We start from the raw sequence: 26,078 nt of genomic DNA on the forward strand, positions 1-26,078 counted from the left end.
AGGAGGAATTCCTAACAAAATAATAAACTCAGGCAACCTAATAAAGAAAAATTGGCAAAAGACTTGAAAATAGCTTCACAAGAGGGACTATACAATTGAGCAATAAAAATGAAAAGGCATTCAAAAGAATAATCATAGAAATGCAAATTAAAACCACCATGACTCATTTCTACATACTTTTCTAAAGGGTCAACATTTAAAAGTATGAATAAAAATGTATACCGATGGGACCTCTCAAATATATCAGATGGGAAGGTAAATTTGTGTATTTTTTAAATGTTGACACTCTCAAGTAGAATTGAACATAAGCATATAAGATTCCACTTCTAAATGTCAGGAATTAGTACACACATGCACCAAAATATGTTAATACTTTTGTGAAGTATGTTAATAACAGCTTTATTCATAATGGTTCCCCCACAAAAATTCATCAACAGTAGAATAATGAGTAAGTTGCAGTTTATTCATAGAATGGAGTAACATATAGCAATATAGCAAGTGAAGTGTTGCCACCAAATAATATGAATAAATCCAACAAAATTAATATTCAGCAAAATATGCCAGACTCAAGAGAATATATAGTTTGGAATTATATTTATATGAAGATAAAAAAAAAAACAAGCAAAATTTGTATGTTCGGAGTGTTTGGTTTTGACTGGGGATGGACATGAGAGGATCTTCTGATGAGAGAGTTGCTGTTGTTCAGTCACTAAGTCATCTGACTCTTTGCAGCCCCACGGACTGCAGCATGCCAAACCTCCCTGTTCTTTACTGTCTCCCAAAGTTTGCCTAAGTTCATGTCCATTGAGTTGGTGTTCCCATCCAACCACTTCATCTTCTGCCACTCTCTTCTTTTGCCTTCAGTCTTTCCCAGCCTCAGGGTATTTTCCAGTGAGTTGGCTATTTGCATCAGGTGGCCAAGTATTGGAGCTTCAGCTTCAGCATCCGTCCTTGCAGTGAGTAATCAGGGTTGATTTCCTTTAGGATTGACTGGCTTTAATTTTTCTTTATTTTCATCACGGTGATGGTTATTCAGGGGTTTGGTTCAGTTCAGTCGCTCAGTCGTGTCCAACTCTTTGCAACCCCATGAATCGCAGCACGCCAGGCCTCCCTGACCATCACCAACTCCCGGAGTTCACTCAGACTCACGTCCATCGAGTCAGTGATGCCATCCAGCCATCTCATCCTCTATCGTCCCCTTCTCCTGCTGCCCCCAATCCCTCCCAGCATCAAAGTCTTTTCCAATGAGTCAACCCTTCACATGAGGTGGCCAAAGTACTGGAGTTTCAGCTTCAGCATCATTCCCTCCAAGGAAATCCCAGGGCTAATCTCCTTCAGAATGGACTGGTTGGATCTCCTTGCAGTCCAAGGGCCTCTCAAGAGTCTTCTCCAACACCACAGTTCAAAAGCATCAATTCTTCAGTGCTAACCTTTCATCACAGTCCAGCTCTCACATCCATATATGACCACTGGAAAAATCATAGCCTTGACTAGACAGACCTTTGTTGGCAAAGTAATGTCTCTGCTTTTGAATATACTATCCAGGTTGGTCACAATTTTTCTTCCAAGGAGTAAGTGTCTTTTAATTTCATGGCTGCAATCACCATCTGTAGTGATTTTGGAGCCCCCCAAAATAAAGTCTGACACTGTTTCCACTGTTTCCCCATCCATTTCCCATGAAGTGATGGGACCAGATGCCATGATCTTCGTTTTCTGAATGTTGAGCTTTAAGCCAACTTTTTCACTCTTTTCGTTCACTTTCATCAAGAGGCTTTTTAGTTCCTCTTCACTTTCTGCCATAAGGGTGGTGTCATCTGCATATCTGAGGTTATTGATATTTCTCCCAGCAATCTTGATTTCAGCTTGTGCTTCTGGTATTCACTTGTAAAAATGTATCAGTTCTTATATAATTATATGTGTGTGTTGTACTGCAAAAATAAAAATTTTAGAACAAACCAATAGAATTAATATAGATTTTAATGAATAGAAAACACATTTGCCACAACCATTTTATAAAGAATATATGCCAATTGTAAATTTTTTTCCATTTTTTTTGCAAAATAGAATTAAGGTGAATATTGAATGTACATTCTGAATTTAAAAGTGTACAATAAAATTTCTTTAAACATTTTATTATTCAGATATTTTAGCAGCTTTGAAAAATGTATTCTCCTTGGATCATGTATATAGGTATAAAATAGTATAATTGTCTCAGAAACCCAGCAGTCTTTAGAGTTGCAATAGTTGGTTAATATTCCTGAAAGTTTAAGAAGTTACTCACCCAACAATGTCTTAGCCTGTCAAAAGTTATAATAATGTGGGTGTTCTATCAATCGCCATATTTGGATCATTTGTGGTAACTACACTGACTTGGAAAGAGGGGGCAGTCAGGACCTGGCCCCCACTGTAATGAAGAACAAACCCACAATAGTGCCATTAGTACATTAACTCACATCTCAGAAATTAATGTGCAGAAATAGCCCAGGACAGAATGAAGAATAAAAAGAAAATAAAACATAAGTCCTTGATAACAGACAAGGATTTCTTTTTGATTTGCTGTGTTTTGGTTTCATTTTATGTAATTTTCCCTAGGACAAAATGTTTTTAACAGAAGGGGTATATACATACATGTATGTATACGTATATATATAATTCTTAATAATTCAACCAGAACTTTTCAAAACATACAGTTTTAAAAAACTATTTGCATAATCAGCTATCAGAAGACAAATTATCATTTAAAAATTATTAAGTAGAAAAACTTTTGTACTTAGAATTGGACTTTTACAATATAATCAAGTTTCTTTTTAATCTTGAAGGATAAACAAAAACTACCAAAATTTTCTCACTAATATAATAATAGACCTTTAAAATATAACTGGAAAAATATCAAGTGAATCAATAAATTTCTTTCAAAATAAAGATGATAATTTTATCCATCTGTTACAGCTAACACAAACAGAAATTTAGTTGGGAGCTCATGGCATAGTCTATGTCATGTTTACAAATAATTTTTCAGTTGTTATTGACATGCTATGTTACTTTATATATTGATAGAAAGTAAATGTTTTATACAAGAGAAGTGAATTATTTAATGGTTTCTAAATTTATTTATTAATGAACTTGCTGAAAAGAAACTGCAGTGCTTGATTTTCGATCATTAACCTGTTAGTTTTTATGCTACATAATAACATAATATTAATTTTGATAAAACTAGTACCTAACATAATATTTGTCACCATTTTAGTTTTATATTGCTGCCATAATAAATAAGCTTCCCAGGTGGCGCAGTGGTAAAGAATCTGTCTGTCAGTGCAGGAGATACATGAGATGTGAGTTCAATCCCTGAGTCATGAAGATTCCCTGGAGTAAGAAATAGCAACCCACCCTAGTATTCTTGCCTGGAAAATTCCATGGACAGAGGAACCTGTCAGGCTACTGTCTTGTGGCTGCAGAGAGTTGGACATGACTCAGCAGGCACACATATGGACATAATAAATAACTGTAAATTTAAAAGCTTAAAATAATGATAAGCATTAGTTATCCATTAACCTCCAAGGACACATCTTCTGAAGGACTGGAAGAATGGATATCATGCATGGAATTCAGAAAGCTTCCGTGAATATCATTTTATTCAAAATCAAGTTCACAAGTTCTATATGTTGGAAGTCTTACGTGAGTCTCACTGGATCAAAATCAAATCATTGGCAGGGCTGCATTCTCTTCTGGAGGCATCTGTTTCAGATTGTTGGCAGGGCTCAGTTCCTTGCGGTTGTAGGAACTTCATCCCTGCTTTCTTTCTGGCCATGGACAGAGGGCCATCTCCACCTCCTAGAGACTGTAAGCACTTCTTGGATTATAGCCTCCTTCTTACATCTTCACAAGGAGAAAGGAGATGGATCTCAAGTCTCTCTGTCACTTCATCTTCTCCTGCTTCTCCCTTCACGTCCTCTGAACTTCAGCCAGGAAAGATTCTCCACTTGTAAGAATCCATGTGATTAGACAGTCCCAGGTGATATAATCCAGAGTCATCTTTTCATCTCAAGATCTGTGTCCCTCTGCAGAGTCCCTTCTGCCAGGAGAGGTAGCATATTCAATGTATTCATCCATTTCCAGGATTGGAGCTGTAAATAGTTATCCATTAACCCCCAAGGACATAGCTCCTGAAGGACTGACTTGATCACAGAGGACTGGAAGAATGGATGGCCTGCATGGAATTCAGAAAACTTCCATGAGTATCATTTTATTCAAAATCAAGCGCTCATGAGTTTATCCATTTGACAAGTGAAAGTGAAGTCGTTCAGTCATGTCCGACTCTTTGCGACCCCATGGGCTGTAGTCCACCAGACTTCTCTGTCCATGGAATTCTCCAGGCAAGAATACTGGAGTGGGTAGCCATTCCCTTCTCCAGAGATCTTCCCAACCCAGGGATTGAACCCAGGTCTTCTGCATTGCAGGTAGATTCTTTACCATTTTAGTCACCAGGGAAGCCCATTTCTCCATTTGGGTGGATTTAGATTTCAGTGCTTAGTTGCATGTGAACAGGTGTCCCCATAAGAACTACTTCCATTACTCTGAGATCAGAGAAAGATAAAAACTGGTTGACACTGAAGATTTCTGAAGTGGGTGTAAAGGAGGCTTACTCTTCCTTCCTTCTTTTCTTCCCTTCCTTTTTTGAAAACAAAAACAAAAACAAAAAAAAACAAACTAAAAGAGCGAAACTTTGATGAGGAGGAAAAATTCATCTGACATTGGCAAGTGCATAGGGTGAGGGAATGGCCTTTATTATGACCCAGGACAAAGTAAGGGCGAATCCTGCAAAACGGAATAGCTTCACCTATGTCATCTGATGGAGAAGGAAATGGCAACCCACTCCAGTACTCTTGCCTGGAAAATCCCATGGACAGAGGAGCCTGGTAGGCTGCAGTCCGTGGGGTCGCAAAGAGTTGGACACGACTGAGCAACTTCACTTAATGTCATCTGAAGAGACCGGTATATAAAGTGTTGTTTTGCTTTATAACAGGTATCACTTTTTCATATTTAAGTCATTGAAATACACAGGAAATTTATTATTGCTTTTTTGAAAACAGTTTGCGGTAAGGTAATCTGAATGCTGCTTTTCTTCTTATTTACTGCTGTTCAGTTTTTGGAAAGTGCAAATATCCATCTGCAACTGTGAAGATCCTCTGTAATTTAAAAAAAATCAACTGTGGTTATTTCGTGCGAAACTGTCATACTACTTTTTTTTTTAATTTTAATCTCCTGAGTTGTGAGAACACAGCTTAGCAAAGTGTATGAAGGCAGCAAAGCAGGTTGTTTAGATTTCTGTTAGTCTTCCAAAGAAAACCTGCAAGTAACCTGGAATACAACACAGAGAGATTATACAGTGAAGTGCTTTTGCAAACTAGAATTTAAAGAACTGGAAACCTTATTTATTTTTCTCAGTTAATATGTAAATGGGTAATATCCTATATTTTTATGTTGTAAGAATTAATTGTGAAATATTCCTCTACAGAATGAAAAACACATAAAATGCCATTCGTGTATAATACTCTGAAAAGTCCACTCATATAAGAATAGTTGGCAGAAATAGATACTTTAATGAAAATAAGCACCATTCATGTTCAGTTCACCTTTTTTTTTTTTTCTGTGTAGATACCTCTGTGTCCAACATAGTATTATGCCATCTCATTTATTCATCCATTCAGTAATGTTTACTGAGAGACTAGCATGTACCAAGCACTGGAGCAAAAATTAAATTAGACACAAAAAGTTCATAGAAGACAGAAAATTAATGCACAGATATTTAAATATCATAAAACATAGTGACTGCAGTGACAGAGATATACATATTATAGTGTAGTGTTATATGTTATTATTATACTGACAGTGCCTTATCCAGTCCCAATTTTCCAAGAAAAGTTGAAAATTCTAATCTTCACCACATAACAGAATATATACAAAGTATTCACTGTTAATGAACTAGGAATTATTTCCCAATAACAAACACTTTATTATAAATGCCATGTGTATTGCTTCTCTGTATTATACCTCTCCTGAAGAGGTTCCAGCTAGTTCTACATTTTTTCACTTTCTGGCTTTTTATCATATCTGTCAAATGTTTCAAAATATAAAAGTATTTATGTGTATCCCTGTGCTTATAAGAATATAATTGTATCTGTCTTATGATTTACTTACACAAACTTATCACCCAGTAGGAAGGTACATCTTGTTTTTCTTCTTTGAGACACTTCTATTTCCATCCCATGTTGTAGAAAGAAAGAAGTCGCTTGGAAAGAATAGTAGGTTGAGGAAATGATGAAAAGGAGAGATGGTGTTGTCAGGAGAAAATGTGATCATGGGAAGATCTTAGTTGAATGAATTTATACTTGACAAAGCTTACAAGCAGGAAGCAAAAAGAAGACGAGGAATAAATAAGCTGAGGAAGAGAAAAAACAAGAGGAAAAGAAGGCATAGAGAGAAACAACCATGAATTTGGCACATAATTATAATGACAGATTTCTTTTTTTTAGCTATATTTTTAAAGATTTTTGTGTGTGTGGACCGTGGTTTTTTTTTTTTTAATCTTTATTGCATTTGTTTCAGTTTGCTTCCGTTGTTTACATTCTGTTTTTTTGGCTGTGAAGCATGTGGGATCCTAGCTCCCTGACCAGGAATCAAGCCCCTACCCCCTTTGTTGAAAGGTGAAGTCCTGACCACTGGACCACCAGGGAAGTCCCTGACAGATTGCTTTATCCCTTAATTTACTTTGGCCGTTATTACATCATATATAGAATCAATCTTAGGATTGTGGCCCATGGGGAAACTATTGTTTCAGAGGTGTTATTTTCAGAGTTGTTCAATGTTTGATTTATCTTATTTCAAGGGTTTTTCATTAACCCCCTGGAAAAACCTAGAAGATATAAGAATGCAAACACTTAATCATTTTAAGAGTGTCATTGCTGCCTATAGAATTTACATGGCATGCCAGCTGCCTGGCAGCCAGGGGCATGCTAGCTAGCTTCATTCCTCATAGGAATTCAGTCTTGGGACTGAAGCACTATTCAAGCAGCACTATTATGTTGTAAGAGAGAGAGACATCAAAGCCCATTTTGTGACATAAAAACATTTTAAAACTGGAGAAGGAAATGGCAACCCACTTCAGTATTCTTGCCTGGAAAAGTCTGTGGACAGAGGAGCCTGGCGAGCTACAGTCACAGAGTCAGACACAACTGAACAACTAATACTCACTCACTCAATGTATTAAACCATCATCTGTTTTGTCTCTCCACTCTTAATTCCTAATTCTTGTTTCTCTGTCCCATTGGTACTTTCCCTCATGAGCTGAATTATGCAATATTTATCATTCTGTGTCTTCTTCATTTAGCACCATATTTTAAAGATCACTGTGTTGCTGTGTTGTGTATCTAGTGCATTTCTTTTAATCACCTTACAGTCTTTCATGGTAAGTGCCTACCGCGTTTTACTTAGCCATTCTGCAAAAAGAATGTCTCCTGCAAAATTAAACTTTCACTTGGCAACATGAAGTTAATCTGGACTCCCAAAACAGAAGTTGCAAGAGTGGAAAAATTAACAGACCTCTAGCTTCCTATAATGCAAGAGCTGAACAAACCACATTTAATGGAGGAAAGTGTGGGATAAATAAATCTGGGCATTGTTTATGATATCCCAGTAGATTTGACAACTCTCTACAAAGTTGCTCTGTGTTGAGAGTACTTAAAAAGCTTATGAGCGTCTCATTATTTTTTAAGGACTTAGAGACATATTTGAACTATTAATTGGCTGTCTCCTTAGTATATGCCTCTGCTGGAAAAATAAAGAAAATGGTTGTTAGCTGTCTATGTATGGTTGTTATGCATGGGCTTAAGTACAGCTTAAGTAGATCTTGAATGAGAGGTCTAAATTGGAACTTTGTTTTGCATGACACTTATGTATTAATTTGGGCTTCCCTAGGCTCAGACAATAAAGAACCTGCCTGCAATGCAGGATTCGATCCTTAGGTTGGGAAGAGCCCCTGGAGAAGGAAATGGCAACTCACTCCAGTATTCTGGCCTGAAGAATTCCATGGGCAGAGGAGCCTGGAGGACCATTGTCCATGGGGTCACAAAAAATCACACGACTGGGCGACTAACACTTATATTAATCTAAGGTCTAAAGAAGGGGTCAGCAAATATTTTTCTGCAAAGGGAAAGTGAATAATTTAAGCTTTAGGGTCCACTTAGTCTGTATTAGTGAAAGCGAAGTCGCTCAGTAGTGTCCGACTCTTTGCTACCCACGGACTGCAGCCCACCAAGCTCTTCCGTCCATGGGATTCTCCAGGCAAGAATACTGGAGTGGGTTGTATTACAAGTACTTAATTCTGCCAGTGCAGTGCAGAAGCAGCCATAAACAAAGTACAAATGAATGAATGTGATGGTGTTCCAATAAAATTTATTTACAAAAGCAGGCAATAGGCTGGATTTGACTGCACAGTCATAGTTTCATGATCCCTGTTTGAGCATATGATTTTTCCCATACTGGAATGCATTTACTTGGGGGAAGTAGACATGCCTCAAGATGAGCCTCTTTATAAAATTGCCTTAGGTGTTTAAATCCTCTTTCTATTTGAGAATTTTTACAAGGTTTGGACAGTGCCCAGTATGGACAATATCAGGTGGTTAGAGATGCTCGTGATTTTTCTTTCTCAGTCAAGTGAATATCTGAGAGGGACAAAAGAGAAAAAGCATTGATGATAATTCTATCCATAGGATATTTTATTATACTGAAGCTTATTTGCTGTATTTCTTATATTTAGCAACTCTGTGTCAATAGTCCTGATTTTTCTGACCCTGTATTCCTAAGGAAAAGACCCTGAGTTTTATATTTTTTAAAATGACCCTTTTTCTTTGTGAGCATCTAGTTTATTTTGAAAGACTGATGTAAGTCTATAGAGTTTTCAGGAATTAGAGGGCTTCCCTAGTAGTCCAGTGGTTAAGAATCTGCTTTGCAGTGCAAGGGACATGCATTCAATCCCTGATCCTAAAAGATCCCACATGCTGCAGAGCAACTAAGCCCAAGTGCCACAGCTACTGAGACTGCACCCCAGAGCCCTCGAGCAGCAAGTACAGAGCAGGGGCACCCAGAGCCTGTGCTCCACAACAGGAGAAGCTGCCACAGCGAGAAGCCTGGGCACCACAGCGGAGAGTAACCCCCGCTCTCCACAAGTAGAGGAAGCCTACATGCAGCAAAGAGCCACCACAGCCAAAAATAAATAAATAAGAAATTAGACCATTTACGCACATGAATCTAAAAACTTAAGGGCCTATAATTGACATTCACGATTAAGAACTGAGGCAATCCCAGAGTGGGAGTTGGGCTGAAATCATACTTTCTTCTTATGTGACCTTGGGTAAGAAACTGACTTTTCTCGTCTCCATTTCCTTATTGTCAATGTAAGATTTTTTTAAAAAATTTTTATTCCTTAAGGACTTACACCAAATTGTTAATACTGTCTCTGGGGTATAAAGATGTCTGTGCTTATTGCAAAGAGGGGCTTTAATTTTCTACTTCACGTACCTTTCTATTATTTGTGTGTAATATAATCAGCATGCATTATTTTATGACAACTGGATTTTTAAAAGAAATATTTAAATTCTACCAGAATTTATACCATAACATGGATGTGACAAAGAATTTGGCATTGAATATACAAAGGACTTTCAAAATTAAATATTTTCTACAAATGTCAGGTGAGATCAGGTCACCTATATCACTAGGAATATATGAAATATCATGTATTTTAATTTCTCAATGAGTTGACTTAATTTATGCCATAATATATGTCCTGGAACCTCTTAGATCAGTCTTTCTCTCATTTGTAATAAAGTTTCTAGGTACTGTTCTTATAGTTTCTGCCTTTATGTAGTACATTTTTACTTTATGATAAAGTCAGTTGATAATCCCTTAACTCTTTTTGCTGATGACCTTTTAAAGCTGCATAATTAGAATAAGTTGTGGTTATTGTATTGGAATCTGTATCCCATGGGCCAGCAAGGCAGCACATTAATTCTCTGCATCGCCCGCTCCACGTGCAGTGCCATCAGCACAGAGATATTATTCTTTGTAATTACATAAAGAAAGGGTCTATTTAGTGGTAACTGACCTTTCTGGGACTGATCAGCCTTTTCCACTAGTGAAGTAGAAATGTATATCATTACAATGTGAGTAAATAGAAAACCTTTCTAAATCTTAAACCATTCACATCAGGAGGTGCACATGAAGAGGAAGTTGTTCAGTCTTTCGCTTAAAATGGTGAAAAGGGTAGGAGATGTTAAAAGCATATTTTAAAATATTGATGCTTGAAATGGAATTAAATTATGATAATGTGTCGGGATGTTTAAAAAAGAAACTTTGCAAATACGTTTCTATTTAACAATCTTAAATAATATTAGAGGACACCTTGTTAAATTCATATATATTCAGGATTAAATTTTTAAAGTTATTTAATAAAGTAAAAATAAATTTAAGGAGATGATTAGTACTGTGACTTACACATACTGAGGGCATACATGTCATGTATTTGTTTAAATCATGTATTTTAACTTGGAAAACTATATTAGAATATAGTTTAGATGGCACTGATTTTTACTTTCTTTTTCATGTTATATAATTTGTTTCACAAATCAGTTATGCCATATAGTTTGAGGAGACTAATATGATGAAACTGGAGCAAATATAAATTTAATAGTTAATATAAGTGGTGTTTGTACTTAGCGAGCCCTAAAGTCATTGAGTAGTTATAGGATAAGAGCTACAGCCAACATGGCGATAAACGTTCCTTTTTAAAACACACGCGTGCGCGTGCGTGCGCGTGCACGTGTGTGATTGGGCACCCATATTAATCAGGTGCTTTTTAATATTTAACAAGCATCTGTGTTTCTCAGCCAGATTTTTCCCTGAAAGAGCATATAGAGCCTCCTGTATATGAAATATCTTCAGAATCTATTCAAAAACTGACTTTTCCTTCAAGCTTTGCTCCTCGTTGTCACTGGACTGCTCGCTCATGGAATTAGTCTCATTATTCGGATACGTCTTCCATCCTTCTTCACATTTAATGTATTCTAATGTAGTTAGCTTTGTGAATGCCTCAATTCCCCTATCTGATTGCAAGCTCCTTCGGCCCTGAAATTGTGTATTTTTTTCATGCTTGTGTCAATAATTCCTGGTCAAATATATACACTGAACAGAGTCAAATCATAATAAGGAAAAGCTTTTCACTTTCATGCATTGGAGAAGGAAATGGCAACCCACTCCAGTGTTCTTGCCTGGAGAATCCCAGGGACAGGGGAACCTGGTAGGAAGCCGTCTATGGGGTTGCACAGAGTTGGACATGACTGATGCAACTTAGCAGCAGCAGCAGCAAGCTAATACAAAATACTCATAAATTCCCAATGGATGTTCTCTGAGTTCTGAGAGGTAATGTTGTAGTGTCCATTAGTAAACTGTTGAGTGACTCAGTGGTAGCTAAATGTGTCAGCCGATCAGGGAGCTCAGACATGGACTCCAGTGTGTGGTTGCCTGTGTGAGTGCTGGGGTGGGAGAGCTGAGGAAACTTTTTACTGGGGTTTAGTGGTGACAGTTTGACTGGTCTGCTGGCACGTGGCAGGCTTTTACCAAACTGGGTCCTAAAGGTACTTCGACCTCTCACCTTCTCCTTCCGTGGTATTTTGTGTACACCAGTTGCTCGATAGGTATTTTTAAGAAAAGAGTGAATAGAGAGCATTTTGTCAAACAATAATATGCAGAGTTTGAGGTATGTAACAACCCTGATGCAGGGGACTGATTTATTCATTTAAAAATCAAGAATGTTCAAGACTAATTATCGGAGAACTCGAGTTGGACAAGAGACTGGTTTCCATGGCAGCGCAGACAAGGAAGTGGGTCCTGGGAGAGTTAAAACAGTTTGTGCTCCTCTGAGGCTTCAGAGTATCGACACATATCGTTCTCACAGACTTGTTCCTTGGAAACACTGGGGAGAGCCCTCGTTTTCTGTAGTAATTGGTGTATGGATTTTTAAGGAAGCTGCAATACAATAACGCCTCCATGCACACAGTAGGTGAGGCACCAGAGAAGTAGGCATTTTCTTCATGTGTGTTCTCTTTTTAGAGAACTAACATGTATTTTAAGCATTCGTGTTCACGAGGCTAATTCTCAGAAATCAAAGGGAATGTGTTTGAAGCAATGGTGTTCACAGACAGACTTGGAACCTCCATGTCTCATTTATTCTAAAGTCTGTCCCCTGCACATTCTATGAATCAGTACTGATTCCTGACTTAGTCACATCAAAAGATCACTGCATGCAAACCTACCAATCCAGTGCCCTAAACTGGCGGAGATGTGCCAGAAGCAAATGTGGGAACCGTGGAGATTTGATGGTGTGATATTAGTGGTGTAAGGCATGAGCATCTGAACAGGATCACATACTACTGAAATATTGGTGCTTGGAATGGATAGTTATGTATGATGCTGTGATTCAATGATGCACTAAATATATAAGAAATACATATAGAGAAATATGTTTTATTTCTTACATAGTAATATTTTAAAGTCAAGAGATAACAGAACATTTAACACAATCTATGAGAGCCTCATTCACAAGTCATAGGAAACAATAAATCAAATAGTCCTAAGGAGCCAAGAAAACATTGTTCTCAATGGACTCACCCAATTTTGCTCAAGTACGAGTTGACCTACATGGCAAGACAGCTTAGATCCCTGCCCAAGAAAATGGCTGTTCTTAGATTCAGGTCACTGATGATTTGTTCTATGAAGCCTTTTCTGATCCCAGTTTCCTCACCTGGTAGAATCAAATTTGGAGTTCTTCAAGAAATAACTTCAAATGGATTTGTTTGCACTATGCCTCCTCCCAGTTTAGCTTGTTCAGTTCAGTTCAGTTCAGTCCCTCAGTCGTGTCTGACTCTTGCAACCCCATGGACTGTAGCACACCAGGCTTCCCTGTCCATTACCAACTCCTGGAGCTTGCACAAACTAATGTCCATAGCATCGGTGATGCCATCCAACCATCTCATTCTCTGTCATCCCCTTCTCCTCCTGCCTTCAATCTTTCCCAGCATCAGGGTCTTTTCCAATGAGTCAGTTCTTCTCATCAGGTGACCAAAGTATTGAAGTTTCAGCTTCACCATCAGTCCTTCCACTGAATATTCAGGACTGATTTCCTTTAAGATGGACTAGTTGGATCGCCTTGCAGTCCAAGGGACTCTCAAGAGTCTTCTCCAATACCACAATACAAAAGTGTCAGTTCTTCAGTGCTCAACCTTCTTTATAGCCCAACTCTCACATCCACCCACAACTACTGAAAAAACCATAGCTTTGACTAGATGGACCTTTGTTGGCAAAGTAATGTCTCTACTTTTCAATATACTGTCTAGGCTGGTCATAACTTTTCTTCCAAGGAGTAAGTGTCTTTTAATTTCATGGCTGCAGTCACCATCTGCCGTGATTTGGGAGCCCCCAAAAATAAAGTCTGTCACTGTTTCCATTGTTTCCCCATCTATTTCCCATGAAGTGATGGGACCAGATGCCATGATCTTAGTTTTCTAAATGTTGAGCTTTAAGCCAACTTTTTCACTCTCCTCGTTCACTTTCAAGAGGCTCTTTAGTTCTTCTTCACTTTCTGCCATAAGGGTGGTGTCAGCTGCATATCTGAGGTTATTGATACTTCTCCCAGCAATCTTGATTCCAGCTTGTGCTTCTTCCAGCCCAGGCTTTCTCATGATGTACTCTGCATAGAAGTTTAAGCAGGGTGACAATATACAGCCTGGACGTACTCCTTTTCCTGTTTGGAACCAGTCTGTTGTTCCCTGTCCAGTTTTAACTGTTGCTTCCTGACCTGCATATAAGTTTCTCAAGAGGCAGGTCAGGTGTCTGGTATTCCGATCTCTTGAAGAATTTTCCACAGTTTCTTGTAATCCACACAGTCAAAGGCTTTGGTGTAGTCAATAAAGCAAAAATGGATGTTTTTCTGGAACTCTCTTGCATTTTCAGTGATCCAGTGGATGTTGGCAATTTGATCTCTGGTTCCTCTGCCTTTTCTAGCCTGTAATCCCTGGTAAAAGTTATTTTTTAAAAAGTGGTGGAGAGAGTCACATCCTACCCTTCTCATTAACCCTCAGGTAGCTAGAGAGCTGCACTTAAAAGATAAAGGGCTTTCCTGGTAGCTTAGATGATAGAGAATCTTCCTGCAATGCAGGAGACCTGGGTTTGATCCCTGGATTGGGAAGATCCCCTAGAGAATGAATTGTTACCCACTCCAGTATTCTTGCCTGGGTTTGCTAAACAAATGATTTAAAGAACAAATGAATAAATGAATGAAAGCTAGAAGTGAGGCTGCTCTAGAGTAACATTGAACAATAAATATCAGCAATACAACTTTTGCTTTCTAGTTTTTCTGGCAGAAGATCTATTCTTTCCAACCACAGGACTAAAGTGAGTGTTGCACAGTCTGTCAGGATACAGACATGGCGGCAGCAGCCATCAGAGGGCTAGCAAGATGCAAAAACGTAAGGAGCTGTCTTCACAAAACTATTAACAGCCAAGAATCAGGAGATGACCAACAGATCATCAAAAAATATCATCTGAGTCCACCACACATAAGTACATTAGAATCGGACAGAATAAAATTTGGTCAAAAGATGACAACTCTCTTACAATGAATGCATAATTGAGAAAAGGACCTAACCCCTCCCTCTGCCTGGTGACTTGGATCCAAAAGCCTGAATTAAGAGTAACTAAGGGTATCGATGACATGATAAATTTAGTCATAGACCCTGGGACTATGTTACTAACACTAAAATGTTTGTAAATGTGATGTAGGTTTTCTATACATATATGTACCATGCAAATATTTGGGTCATAGCCATTTCTCTAGAATATTTAGATCAAGTTATTTTTTTTTTCTTGTAATCTTCTTTTCCATTAGGCCATTTTAAATTAAAAACAAGTTAATCCCCCTCCCCCACCCCCAAAAGAAACATATAGTTCAAATGGATTTAGATTTTCTCCAAAGTGTGTCTGGCTGGACCTCCAGATTTCTCAAAGTGTAACATTACTCTGCTGCAGTCACTGTAGTCCAGAGCTGTGCAGGCATCAGCTGTAAAGATCTGTGCACTTGGACACTTGGCCTTGCATCATGGAATATGGTGCAAATATAGAGCAAACAATACCAGGCTGGTTATGGGTAACCAGGCTGGTTATGGATAACCAGCATGCCCACAGTAACTTACAATGGAATGTAGCTTCCAAGGGGGCTAAGTTCCAGTTTTCTTCAGCAGCTCAATCTATCTATTAATATGTCAACAAGTTACTTGTTAACCAGATCTAGGAAAAGAGATTGACGGAAATAGGCTCAGAACAAGGTACTTCTGTTACTTAATTTGATTATTTAATATCAGGCTTTACAAAGGTGGCACTGTGTAATGCGAAAGAGTGCTGGCTTCTGTTTATGAAGGAAGTATGTATAGTGGATAGAGTAGAGTATGGGATGTGGAATGAGTCAGCCTGGATTCAAAGCTTAGATCCTCCGCTTAATATGTATGTAACCTTGCCTGGTGTTTCGACGGTTATAGTTGCACAATCAGTACCCCCAAACTTCATGCAACAGGAGTCTATGTGTCAGAAATTTGGACAGGACATAGCAGGCCATGTTGTCTCTTCTCACACACTCTGAACTGTCAGCTGGATTGGCGTCATCTTCAGATGACTCACGCCCTCACAGTTGATGCTGTCACCTGACACCTGAGCTAGGTTGCTTGCTGGAAAACCTACACACCACCTCTCCTTGTGGCCTGGATTCTTCACGACATGGTGGCTGGTCCAAGCATAAATGTCCCCAAAGCGAGAGCCAGGCAGAAACTGCATGCTTTTTTTTTTCTTTTTTTTCAATCTAACTTTTTAAAATAAAATAGCCTGGGAAGGCACACAACATCATTTCCACCATTTTCTGTTGGCGGGAGAAGCCACAACTCTACCCAGGTTCAAGGGACAGAGAAATCAACTGTGCTTCTTAATAGGAGTGACAAAGAGAACGTGTGGAAATGAAAATATTTCTATGGCCATTTTTGGAAAATACAGGTTGTCTGACCTGACTTTTCGTTGACTTACCTTCCCTATCTGTAAATCTAACAATTAGGGCAGTAGCAGTTCCAGCATGTGTGGAATTCATAAGTTAACATTAAAACGCAACCTCATTTCTACCTTCTTATCCATATATCACTAGGTGAAACATAAATAAATGATATATATGATACATGCTCAATACTTTGTCCTACAAGGACTCATTTTTCCTTATAATTCCCTATTCCCTACTTGCCCAGTGGGAGAGGGAAAAGAGAAGGGGAAGAGTGAGAAAAAGAAGCCAAAGATGGAGAAAACTGAAGGAAAATCCAAGATAAAATACATGGCTTAAAGAATAATAAAAGTCAAGTGGGGAAACATATAATTACTATTTGGATATCTTGGGATCTCAATCTACCTTCATTTTTCAGCATTTTTGGTAACAAAAGAAAAAACCAGTTCTTTGTTTAGCAATGGTTTCTCAGTATTTTTAGGACCATGGTTTAATGAGGTAATTTAAAAAAAAAAAGCACTCCATACTGTTTCAAGGTGCCTCATGAACATCAAGAATGCACCCAGAGAAAGAACTCTTGCTCAGTCTGGACAGTGTGGTATATCCTTATAATAATCTTCAAATAGTGCTGAAAATCTTCACCTCTCAAGTGGAATAGGATCAAATACTACAAATAAATGTGCTTCATTATGGTTACAGTATCTAATGACTAATTAGTTATTCCTAGAAGTGGGCCAACAAAATGTGTGGTTCTAAAGTGATAAATACATGTATTTCCTGTTATTCTGTGCATTCATTCATTCATTCATCTATTGAAACCTCTGTATCCACTAATGTCAGCTCTGCTTTGTACAGTATATCTTATGGGTGAACAGAATGAAAGTGCCATTCCTCATGGAATTTTTTTTTAATCCTTAGAAATAAACCATGAGCTTATTTATGTCATTATTTTGTCACAAAACTAATTTCTTTTTTTAAATTTTATTTATTTATTTTTAAAATGTTCATTTTTACTTTATTTTACTTTATAATACTGTATTGGTTTTGCCATACATTGACATGAATCTGCCACAGGTGTACATGAGTTCCCAAACATGAACCCCTCTCCAACCTCCCACCACATATCATCTCTCTGGATCATCCCCGCCTCATGGAATTTATAAGTATTTTTGTTCACACTTTATAAACCTAATCTTTATTTCCGAATAAAATGTTGGGATAATAAACTGAATATCTCCCCCCAAACATCAAAGTTTAACAAGTAATTTGAGATAAAACAGAATAAACCTACTTCAAGCTAAGTATTTCACTTTCTAAATTCTAGACAACATGGAAACTATTAACAGATGTTCATCCTCTCTTCTCTTTATCAAGCCATATTCTCAATTTTTCATTATATTAATGATCACTAGTTATGGAAATTGAATAGATACCAATAAATCTGGCTTTGAGAAAGTGTTATATTTATTTAGACATTTGGGCAAGTTTAACACATATAGAAAATACAAAGAATGCAAAAGTTTATAAATTCTATATTCAAATTATATATTTCTGTGATTTTTAAGTGCAAAGCTTTCCTGTAAGACCTCAAATTCTTGAGGTTCACCATTACATCTTAGAGCTCGGCATACAATAGTTACTAAGTTAAAACTTTGAAATCAGCAAGTGAATGAAAAAAGTAAATAAAGAAATAAAATAATATTGTAGATCAACTCAGAGTTCAGTTATTTTAACCTATAAAGATTGCAATCAAACTTTTCTTTAATGGATTTAGAAACAATTTTTTAAGTGTGCATTTTGTAAAGACCTTATGTAGAAAGGCTTAACTGATAAGATTAAGCTGAATTTGAAGTTAAAAGCATGTAAAACTCATCTACTTCTGTTTTTACTTCCTCCTTTCTTCTTACCCTTTTATTATATTGCCAACTCCAGCTCTTGTGCCCTTATTTAATATCTTCCACTACTAGTTGTTCAACTCCAGTAGTGGTAGCATTATTTCTCCTGGACATATACCCACCAATAATTATCATTCCCCCTTTGTTTCATTTGCATGTTATAATACTATTGATTAATATTCAGCCAGTCAGAGTTGTGAGGTGGAACCACAGTTAAACATAAAAACATTTTCAGTGTCAGCAGAATATCATTATTTAAAATTAAAAAACTTAAACTTCATTGCACATCTGAAGGTCACGGACTTTCAGGAATAGGCAGTGAATTGGTAAATCCTTCTATACATTCATTACTGAAAAATGATAATGTAAAATATCATGACTATTGTAACAATGTTTTGAAGATTCATTGGCATAACTATATAATTTGATTTCTCAGTATCTACTCTAGTCATGGCATATAAAACAATAAGAACTGGTGTCATATAGAAATTGAAAGTATATGCATTTGAAAATAAAACTGTACACAGTGAACAAAGCATAAAGTAACAAATACATACCCAATTAAGTTCCATTAAACAAGTTTAAAACAAATCCTACAACTTTTGTAGGATTTCTCTATATTCAACATTTATAATATCCATTTGGATCTTGAAGGAAATGTGATTGAAAAATAGAATATCTCAGGCATCAGAATTGTATTTATGGTAAATCAAACAACAAACAAACGAAAACCTCAAAATTGTTACTTCTCATGCCTCCAGTAGAACATGTATCAAAGTTCCAAGTTAACCATTTGAGGATTAGATTTCAGTATTAGTGTTAAGATATCAAAAAGAATTATAACCACCTTTTCAAAGGTGCCTTCATCAAAGAAAAATATTCATAGACACTTTGTCCTCCTGTCAAAGGATAATTTTGTGATTTTAAGCAAGTCTATTATATTGAAGTGTCTAAAGTTTCAAATTATTGTTCCAGAATTAGGACAAGAACACTTAAAATTGCTCTCAGTTCATCATTTTGGCTTTTTGAAGAACACCTATGACATAGCATTAATCATTAGGGATCAATATGGATACCAAGCTTTCATGAGAAATATGTTTGTTGACCTTAATAAATCTTCTAGTGTATAAATATAGAAATATTTTTACAGGCAATTTTCTGCTGAATTACATTTCCTCTGTGCACATTTTCATCCTGCAATATATTTTTTAACAACTTATACTAAAGGTTTGATGGGATAGCAATTTTCCCAAAGAGACATTTTTAATTGCTTCACAATGGTTATATTTATATCTAGTTATTTAATCATCATTATCATCATCATGATTAATCTGCGTTTATGTGTTTTGAAAACTTTTTACTGTTATAAATAACATTGCAACAGATAAAGTTTTTTGATTAGGATAAATTTTCATGAGATGATTTACTAGATTTGCAGGTCTGAAAATACTTAAGGCTGTTAATAAATTCCACATTTTTTTGAAGCAGCCAAAGAAAATTTCCTGTGTTAGAAATCGGCAACTAAACTGAATCATGCATCTGATTTAAAATGATAGATAGAGCTTAATTTGCCAGTGGGTAATGTTGGCAAAAGTTACATACTGAGGGGTCTGTATTAGATTTGACATATATTTATTTAGTCATGCGAGTGTTATGTAGTTCTCGACTGCTCACAGAAGCAGGTGTAGGTTTTCACATAGCTAAGAACACCTGACCTGCATCTTGAGAAACCTATATGCAGGTCAGGAAGCAACAGTTAGAACTGGACATGGAACAACAGACTGGTTCCAAATAGGAAAAGGAGTACGTCAAGGCTGTATATTGTCACCCTGCTTATTTAACTTCTATGCAGAGTACATCATGAGAAACGCTGGGCTGGAAGAAGCACAAGCTGGAATCAAGATTGCCAGGAGAAATATCAATAACCTCAGATATGCAGATGACACCACCCTTATGGCAGAAAGTGAAGAGGAAGTGAAGAGCCTCTTGATGAAAGTGAACGAAAAGAGTGAAAAAGTTGGCTTAAAGCTCAACATTCATAAAACTCAGATCATGGCATCTGGTCCCATCACTTCATGGGAAATAGATGGGGAAACAGTGTCAGACTTTATTTTGGGGGCTCCAAAATCACTGCAGATGGAGACTGCAGCCTTGAAATTAAAAGACGCTTACTCCTTGGAAGGAAAGTTATGACCAACCTGCTGCTGCTGCTGCTGCTAAGTAGCTTCAGTCGTGTCCGACTCAGTGCGACTCCATAGACGGCAGCCCACCAGGCTCCTAGATAGCATATACAAAAGCAGAGACATTACTTTGCCAACAAAGATCCATTTAGTCAAGGCCATGGTTTTTCCAGTGGTCATGTATGGATGTGAAAGTTGGACTGTGAAGAAAGCTGAGCGCCGAAGAATTAATGCTTTTGAACTGTGGTGTTGGAGAAGACTCTTGAGAGTCCCTTGGACTGCAAGGAGATCCAACCAGTCCATTCTGAAGGAGATCAGCCCTGGGATTTCTTTGGAAGGAATGATGCTAAAGCTGAAACTCCAGTCCTTTGGCCACCTCATGTGAAGAGTTGACTCATTAGAAAAGACTCTGATGCTGGGAGGGACTGGGGGCAGGAGGAAAAGGGGACAACAGAGGATGAGATGGCTGGATGGCATCACCGACTCGATGGACGTGAGTTTGAGTGAACTCCGGGAGATGGTGATGGACAGGGAGGCCTGGTGTGCTGCAATTCATGGGGTCACAAAGAGTGGGACATGACTGAGCGACTGAACTGAACTGAAGGTGTGTGTTTTGACACTCAGTTGTGTCCAACTCTTTGTGACCCCATGGACTGTAGTCTGCCAGATTCCTCTGTCCGTGGGGATTCTCCAGGCAAGAATACTAGAGTGGATTACCATGCCCTCCTCCAGGGTATTTTCCCAACCCAAGGATTAAACCCAGGTATCCTGCATTGCAGGTGGACTCTGGTATACTAGTAACAAATAATGACTTTCTGTAGGTGCTCCAAGCATTGAGTTCCTTCCTCCTCATCTACCCTTCACTTTTCTGTGTTTTGAATGTTTTCTGTTTGTGCCACTATTCTGAATCTCTTGCAAATAGGATTCTAACCTTCTATATGTCTTCTGTCTACTTGAGCCCCAGGACTTGAGAAAAGGAAAGGGAAAGGAATACTGGAGGAAGTTTCCTAGAATGCTGGGTGAAGCCTTAGGACTGGATCCTTCCCAAGACATTGTGGATGGAGGTCTGGGAAAGAGAGGAACAAAATCAGATAGCCTCTGATGAATCAATATTTAACACAAACCCACCTGCATCAAGAAAGAAAACTACTAACAGCCAAGGAGGATGTTAGTGTCATCAGAAGCAACTTTTTGGTTTTCTTTTTCTACAACATATCAGTTCAGTTCAGTTGCTCCATCATGTTCAACTCTTTGCAACCCCATGAATCACAACACTTGAGGCCTCCATGTCCATCACCAACTCCCGGAGTCAACTCAAACTCATGTCCATTGAGTCGGTGATGCCATCCAGCCATCTCATCCTCTGTCTGCCCTTCTCCTCCTGCCCCCAATCCCTCCCAGCATCAGGGTCGTTTCCAATGAGTCAACTCTTCTCATGAGGTGGCCAAAGTATTGGAGTTTCAGCTTCAGTATCAGTCCTTCCAATGAACACCCAGGACTGATCTCCTTTAGAATGGACTAGTTGGATTGCCTTGCAGTCCAAGGGACTCTCAAAGAGTCTTCTCCAACACCGCAGTTCAAAAGTATCAATTCTTCAGCGCTCAGCTTTCATCATAGTCCAACTCTCACATCCATACATGGCCACTGGAAAAACCATAGCCTTGACTAGATGGACCTTTGTTGGCAAAGTAATTTCTCTGCTTTTGAATATTCTATCTAGGTTGGTCATAACTTTTCTTCCACGGAGTAAGCGTTGTTTTTTTTTTTTTAATTTCATGGCTGCAATCTCCATCTGCAGTGATTTTGGAGCCCCCAAAATAAAGTCTGACACTGTTTCCACTGTTTCCCCATCTATTTCCCATGAAGTGATGGGACCAGATGCTATGATCTGAGTTTTATGAATGTTGAGCTTTAAGCCAACTTTTTCACTTCTCGTTCACTTTTATCAAGAGGCTCTTCAGTTCCTCTTCACTTTCTGCCATAAGGGTGGTGTCATCTGCATATCTGAGGTTATTGATATTTCTCCTGGCAATCTTGATTCCAGCTTGTGCTTCTTCCAGCCCAGCGTTTCTCATGATGTACTCTGCATAGAAGTTAAATAAGCAGGGTGACAGTATACAGCCTTGACGTATTCCTTTTCCTATTTGGAACCAGTCTGTTGTTCCATGTCTAGTTCTAACTGTTGCTTCCTGATCTGCATATAGGTTTCTCAGAGGCAAGTAAGGTGGTCTGGTATTCCCATCTCTTTCAGAATTTTCCACAGTTTGTTGTGATCCACACAATCAAATGCTTTGGCACAATCAAAGCAGAAGTAGATGTTTTCCTGGAACTCTCTCTCTTTTTCAGTGATCCAGTGGATGTTGGCAATTTGATCTCTGGTTCCTCTGCCTTTTCTAAATCCAGCCTGAACATCTGGAAGTTCATGGTTCATGTACTGTTGAAGCCTGGCTTGGAGAATTTTGAGCATTATTTTGCTAGCACACGAGATGAGTGCAATTGTGCGGTAGTTTGAGCATATTTGGCCTTGCCCTTTCTTTGGGATTGGAATGAAAACTGACCTTTATATATAAGTAGTACTTTTAGATAATTCAAATGATGTAAAAGTAAAAACACAATTTTAAATTATTTAATTAAATACATGTGCATATTTATCTTCTAGAAAATACAAGACGGCTCACTGGAAGAAAATCTACGTTTAGCTCAAGAGTATCAGAGATTACAGAATATATTCTTAACAGTAAAGGGCAATTATTTCAGCCAGTATGAAAAACAACTATCATATGATGGTTCAATTAGAGATAAGAAACAGGTATGTTTTACTCATTTTTCTATTATAATGGTTTACTTGACATAGGTACCACAAAAAGTAACAAGTAGACAGTCATGAGGTCCCCAGTCTTAGGGTGGTTGTTTATATGCCACCAAATGGCACGTTTTCTTTTTTAAAGTTTTCTTGTATATTTTTTTAACATTTTGAAGTTGAAGTTTGAGAGGCTATTTGAGAAATGAAAAAAGTACTTTCAATCTACTATTTTATACTAATTTACTTTTAAATATTATGGCCTGAAGTACCAAATATTTATAGTTCATAGATTTAAGTATATTACCATACACTTCAAATTTCGATTCTCTCTGTAGGTAACTTTTCATAATATACCTCTAATTCTTCCTCATGATTTATGAGCTCCGTATTTTGATTTCTATGTTCTTATTAAATGAGGCTTAATTAGGAACTTGAAGAAATAGTTGACATCTCTGGTTATTAGAAATCATCGTAAATTCTAATATATTTTGTAAAACCTTCCATAATACTAAAAATAGAAAAGTAAAACACGCAATATGCCACAAATACAAAAGTAAAGAGAAAGCTCTGTTCTTTATCAGAGTGTCAAGATAGAGCTGCTTCTCTATATTCTTCACCAGTTACTCTTCACAAGAAGTTATTTTCCTTTGAGTCTTTGTGTCTTCCCAGAATTTAAATATCAAAAACTAGAGGCATGATTAATTTCTAACAATTCACCTACCTATAAAAACCAGTAGGGGGGGCTCCTCTGGTGGCTCAGTGGTAAAGAATCTGCCTGCTAATGCAGGAGATGCAAGAGACGTAGGTTTGATCCCTGGATCGGGAAGACGCTCTGGAGAAGGAAATGGCAACCCACTCCAGTATTTTTGCCTGGAGAATTCCCATGGACAGAGATACCTGGTGGGCTACAGTCCATATGGGGTCACAAAGAGTCAGACATGACTGAGAGACTAACACACACACACACACGCACACACACACACAACTGTGAGTGACTATTAACATTACGTTCATCTGCTATGCTGTTTATAAACACGTTTTATTTCCTATCCATCTACTCTCATTTGAGTTAAAGCTTGCAAACATATTGGGAGAGAGGGTGTGTCTTCTTCTCTTAAAAATTTGTATTGAAGTATTATTAAGATGAAGGTAGATCAAGAAACAAATATGTTTGGGAAAGAATTGAGAGCACAATTATATGCTAAAATCTTCCTCAAATCATGTGCCAGATTCAAAGAAAGAATACCCGTCTATCCATGGAGCTTTTGTCCAGTCACTTCATGCATTAGACATTGTTATTTAAACATGTTTTGTTGCTGATGATTGATGAGGATTAAAAAAAAAATGAAGTTAGTATTGTATATCCTTTTCTAACCAGAAGGAAAACAAAAATAAATCCTGTGTAAGTTTTTACCAGTTTGTGTAGCATCCTTTGGTGGCAAATGACAAATAAATTAGATACCAGCATGAATAGTGAAGAACGTGCATTTAAGAGAGATCCCTAACATAGTATTTACATAGTAAGAACCAACTTGTCTTGATGTCATTTTTGGAATTAAAGCATATCGATTCAGGATCCAAGGAGTGAGACTCTTGGATGACAGACAGTGGGGCATGCTAGGAGACTGGGTTTATGTTTCTGATGATCCCTCAAACGAATCACTTTTAGCACACCTGTTTCAGGGAAACTTTCAGAGATTTATTTGTACTTCCAGTCATTTTTCATTTCCATCCTTCAGCGATGGAGGTCATTAAGTGCAGGCTGCCCTTGTCGGTGTCATGTAGGATCAATTTGCTGCAATGGACAGAGAGGCCTTATTGATGCTGTTAAATCTGTCAGTGAGAAATCGTATGTCATTAGCGTCTAATGCACTGCTTACAGGATGGAATTTGGCCATCAAAATTGAGAAAACCCTTTAATATTTTGGTCCATTTTCTTGATATTGAAGCATTTCCCTTGACCAGCTTAGTTTTGGGTACACAGAAGCACTGCTCAACCTCTGATTCCCTTGTTGAATTTCCTGTTAGATAAAATGGAATTCTTTGTGTCTTTCTCCTGCTTTAGAATAATTTCATTGCTTCTGAACATACATTCCTTTCGGCAGAGTAAATAATTATATTTTAATTATCATACTTCTTAGGGAATATTAGTTTTTCTATACAGATGATTATACACTGTTCAACTTCTCAGTACTTTTAGAACAAGAGTAGCAAAGAAAGCTTAATGGAAGGGTAAAAAAATTAAATATTAAAAAATATGAAATATGACCCCATCCTTAACAACATTTTATATGCAGGTGACTCAAATTTTGTAATATTATAGTTTACTTTTGGTGATAGAATTATGTCTGCTTCTTTTGCATGTTTCTTGATACTTTCCTGCATGTTTAAAATTTGCAGTGATGGATATTTTATGCTTTAAAAATCATAAACAAACAAAAACAATTATGAAAAATTCTTGTTAACCCTGTTCATAGGTAATTATAGAATAGAATCTGTTCTAAAACTTCTCAGATCTCAAAATTTTAAATAACACTAAAGAGGGATGGAGGGAAAATCATTGAAAAACAGCTTGTATTTCTGTGTTGAAAGCTTTCAAATATATTTTTCATATTTTCTTTTTCTAAATAAAACCCATGGATACGTTGATCAAATCACTGTGGGTTTGTTTCAATTGCTATCTCAAGCTCTTCAGGCCTACAAAGAAAATTAAGCTAAGCAAGCATGCAAACGTTGATGGTTTTGTTGGCTGAAAATAAGATCTCTTCCAAAACTTATTATAATATATTTCAGTTTTTTTATAAGTGACTTATAAAGCTTAAACTTTTGGACTTCTCTAGTTCTCAGTGCTTTCATACTAAGGGAATACAAATTATTATAGAATCAGTCAATTCTTAACCAGTATTTATGTGATCCAGGAGTATGTGCCATACAATTTTCAAACATTCTCTCTGAAATACCCCCCAGTCGTCCTGGAAAGTTTTCTGTTGTTATGATTTTCATCATCCCCTATGAGAGTATGGAGCTGCGTTTTGAATGTGTTGCATGGTCACTTG

General features: G+C 37.4%; 1 protein-coding gene across 1 annotated transcript in view; it reads left to right on the plus strand.

Moving 5' to 3' along the window:
* Nucleotides 1-26,078, plus strand: part of CCDC178 (coiled-coil domain containing 178) — a 379,940-nt gene that overhangs the window by 211,005 nt on the left and 142,857 nt on the right. The window contains exon 18 of the mRNA XM_027960835.2: nucleotides 22,879-23,028. Coding sequence (XP_027816636.1) covers nucleotides 22,879-23,028 — 150 coding nt within the window. The remainder of the gene's footprint in view (nucleotides 1-22,878; nucleotides 23,029-26,078) is intronic.

Source organism: Ovis aries, chromosome 23, assembly GCF_016772045.2.
Source record: "Ovis aries strain OAR_USU_Benz2616 breed Rambouillet chromosome 23, ARS-UI_Ramb_v3.0, whole genome shotgun sequence".
NCBI lineage: Eukaryota > Metazoa > Chordata > Mammalia > Artiodactyla > Bovidae > Ovis > Ovis aries.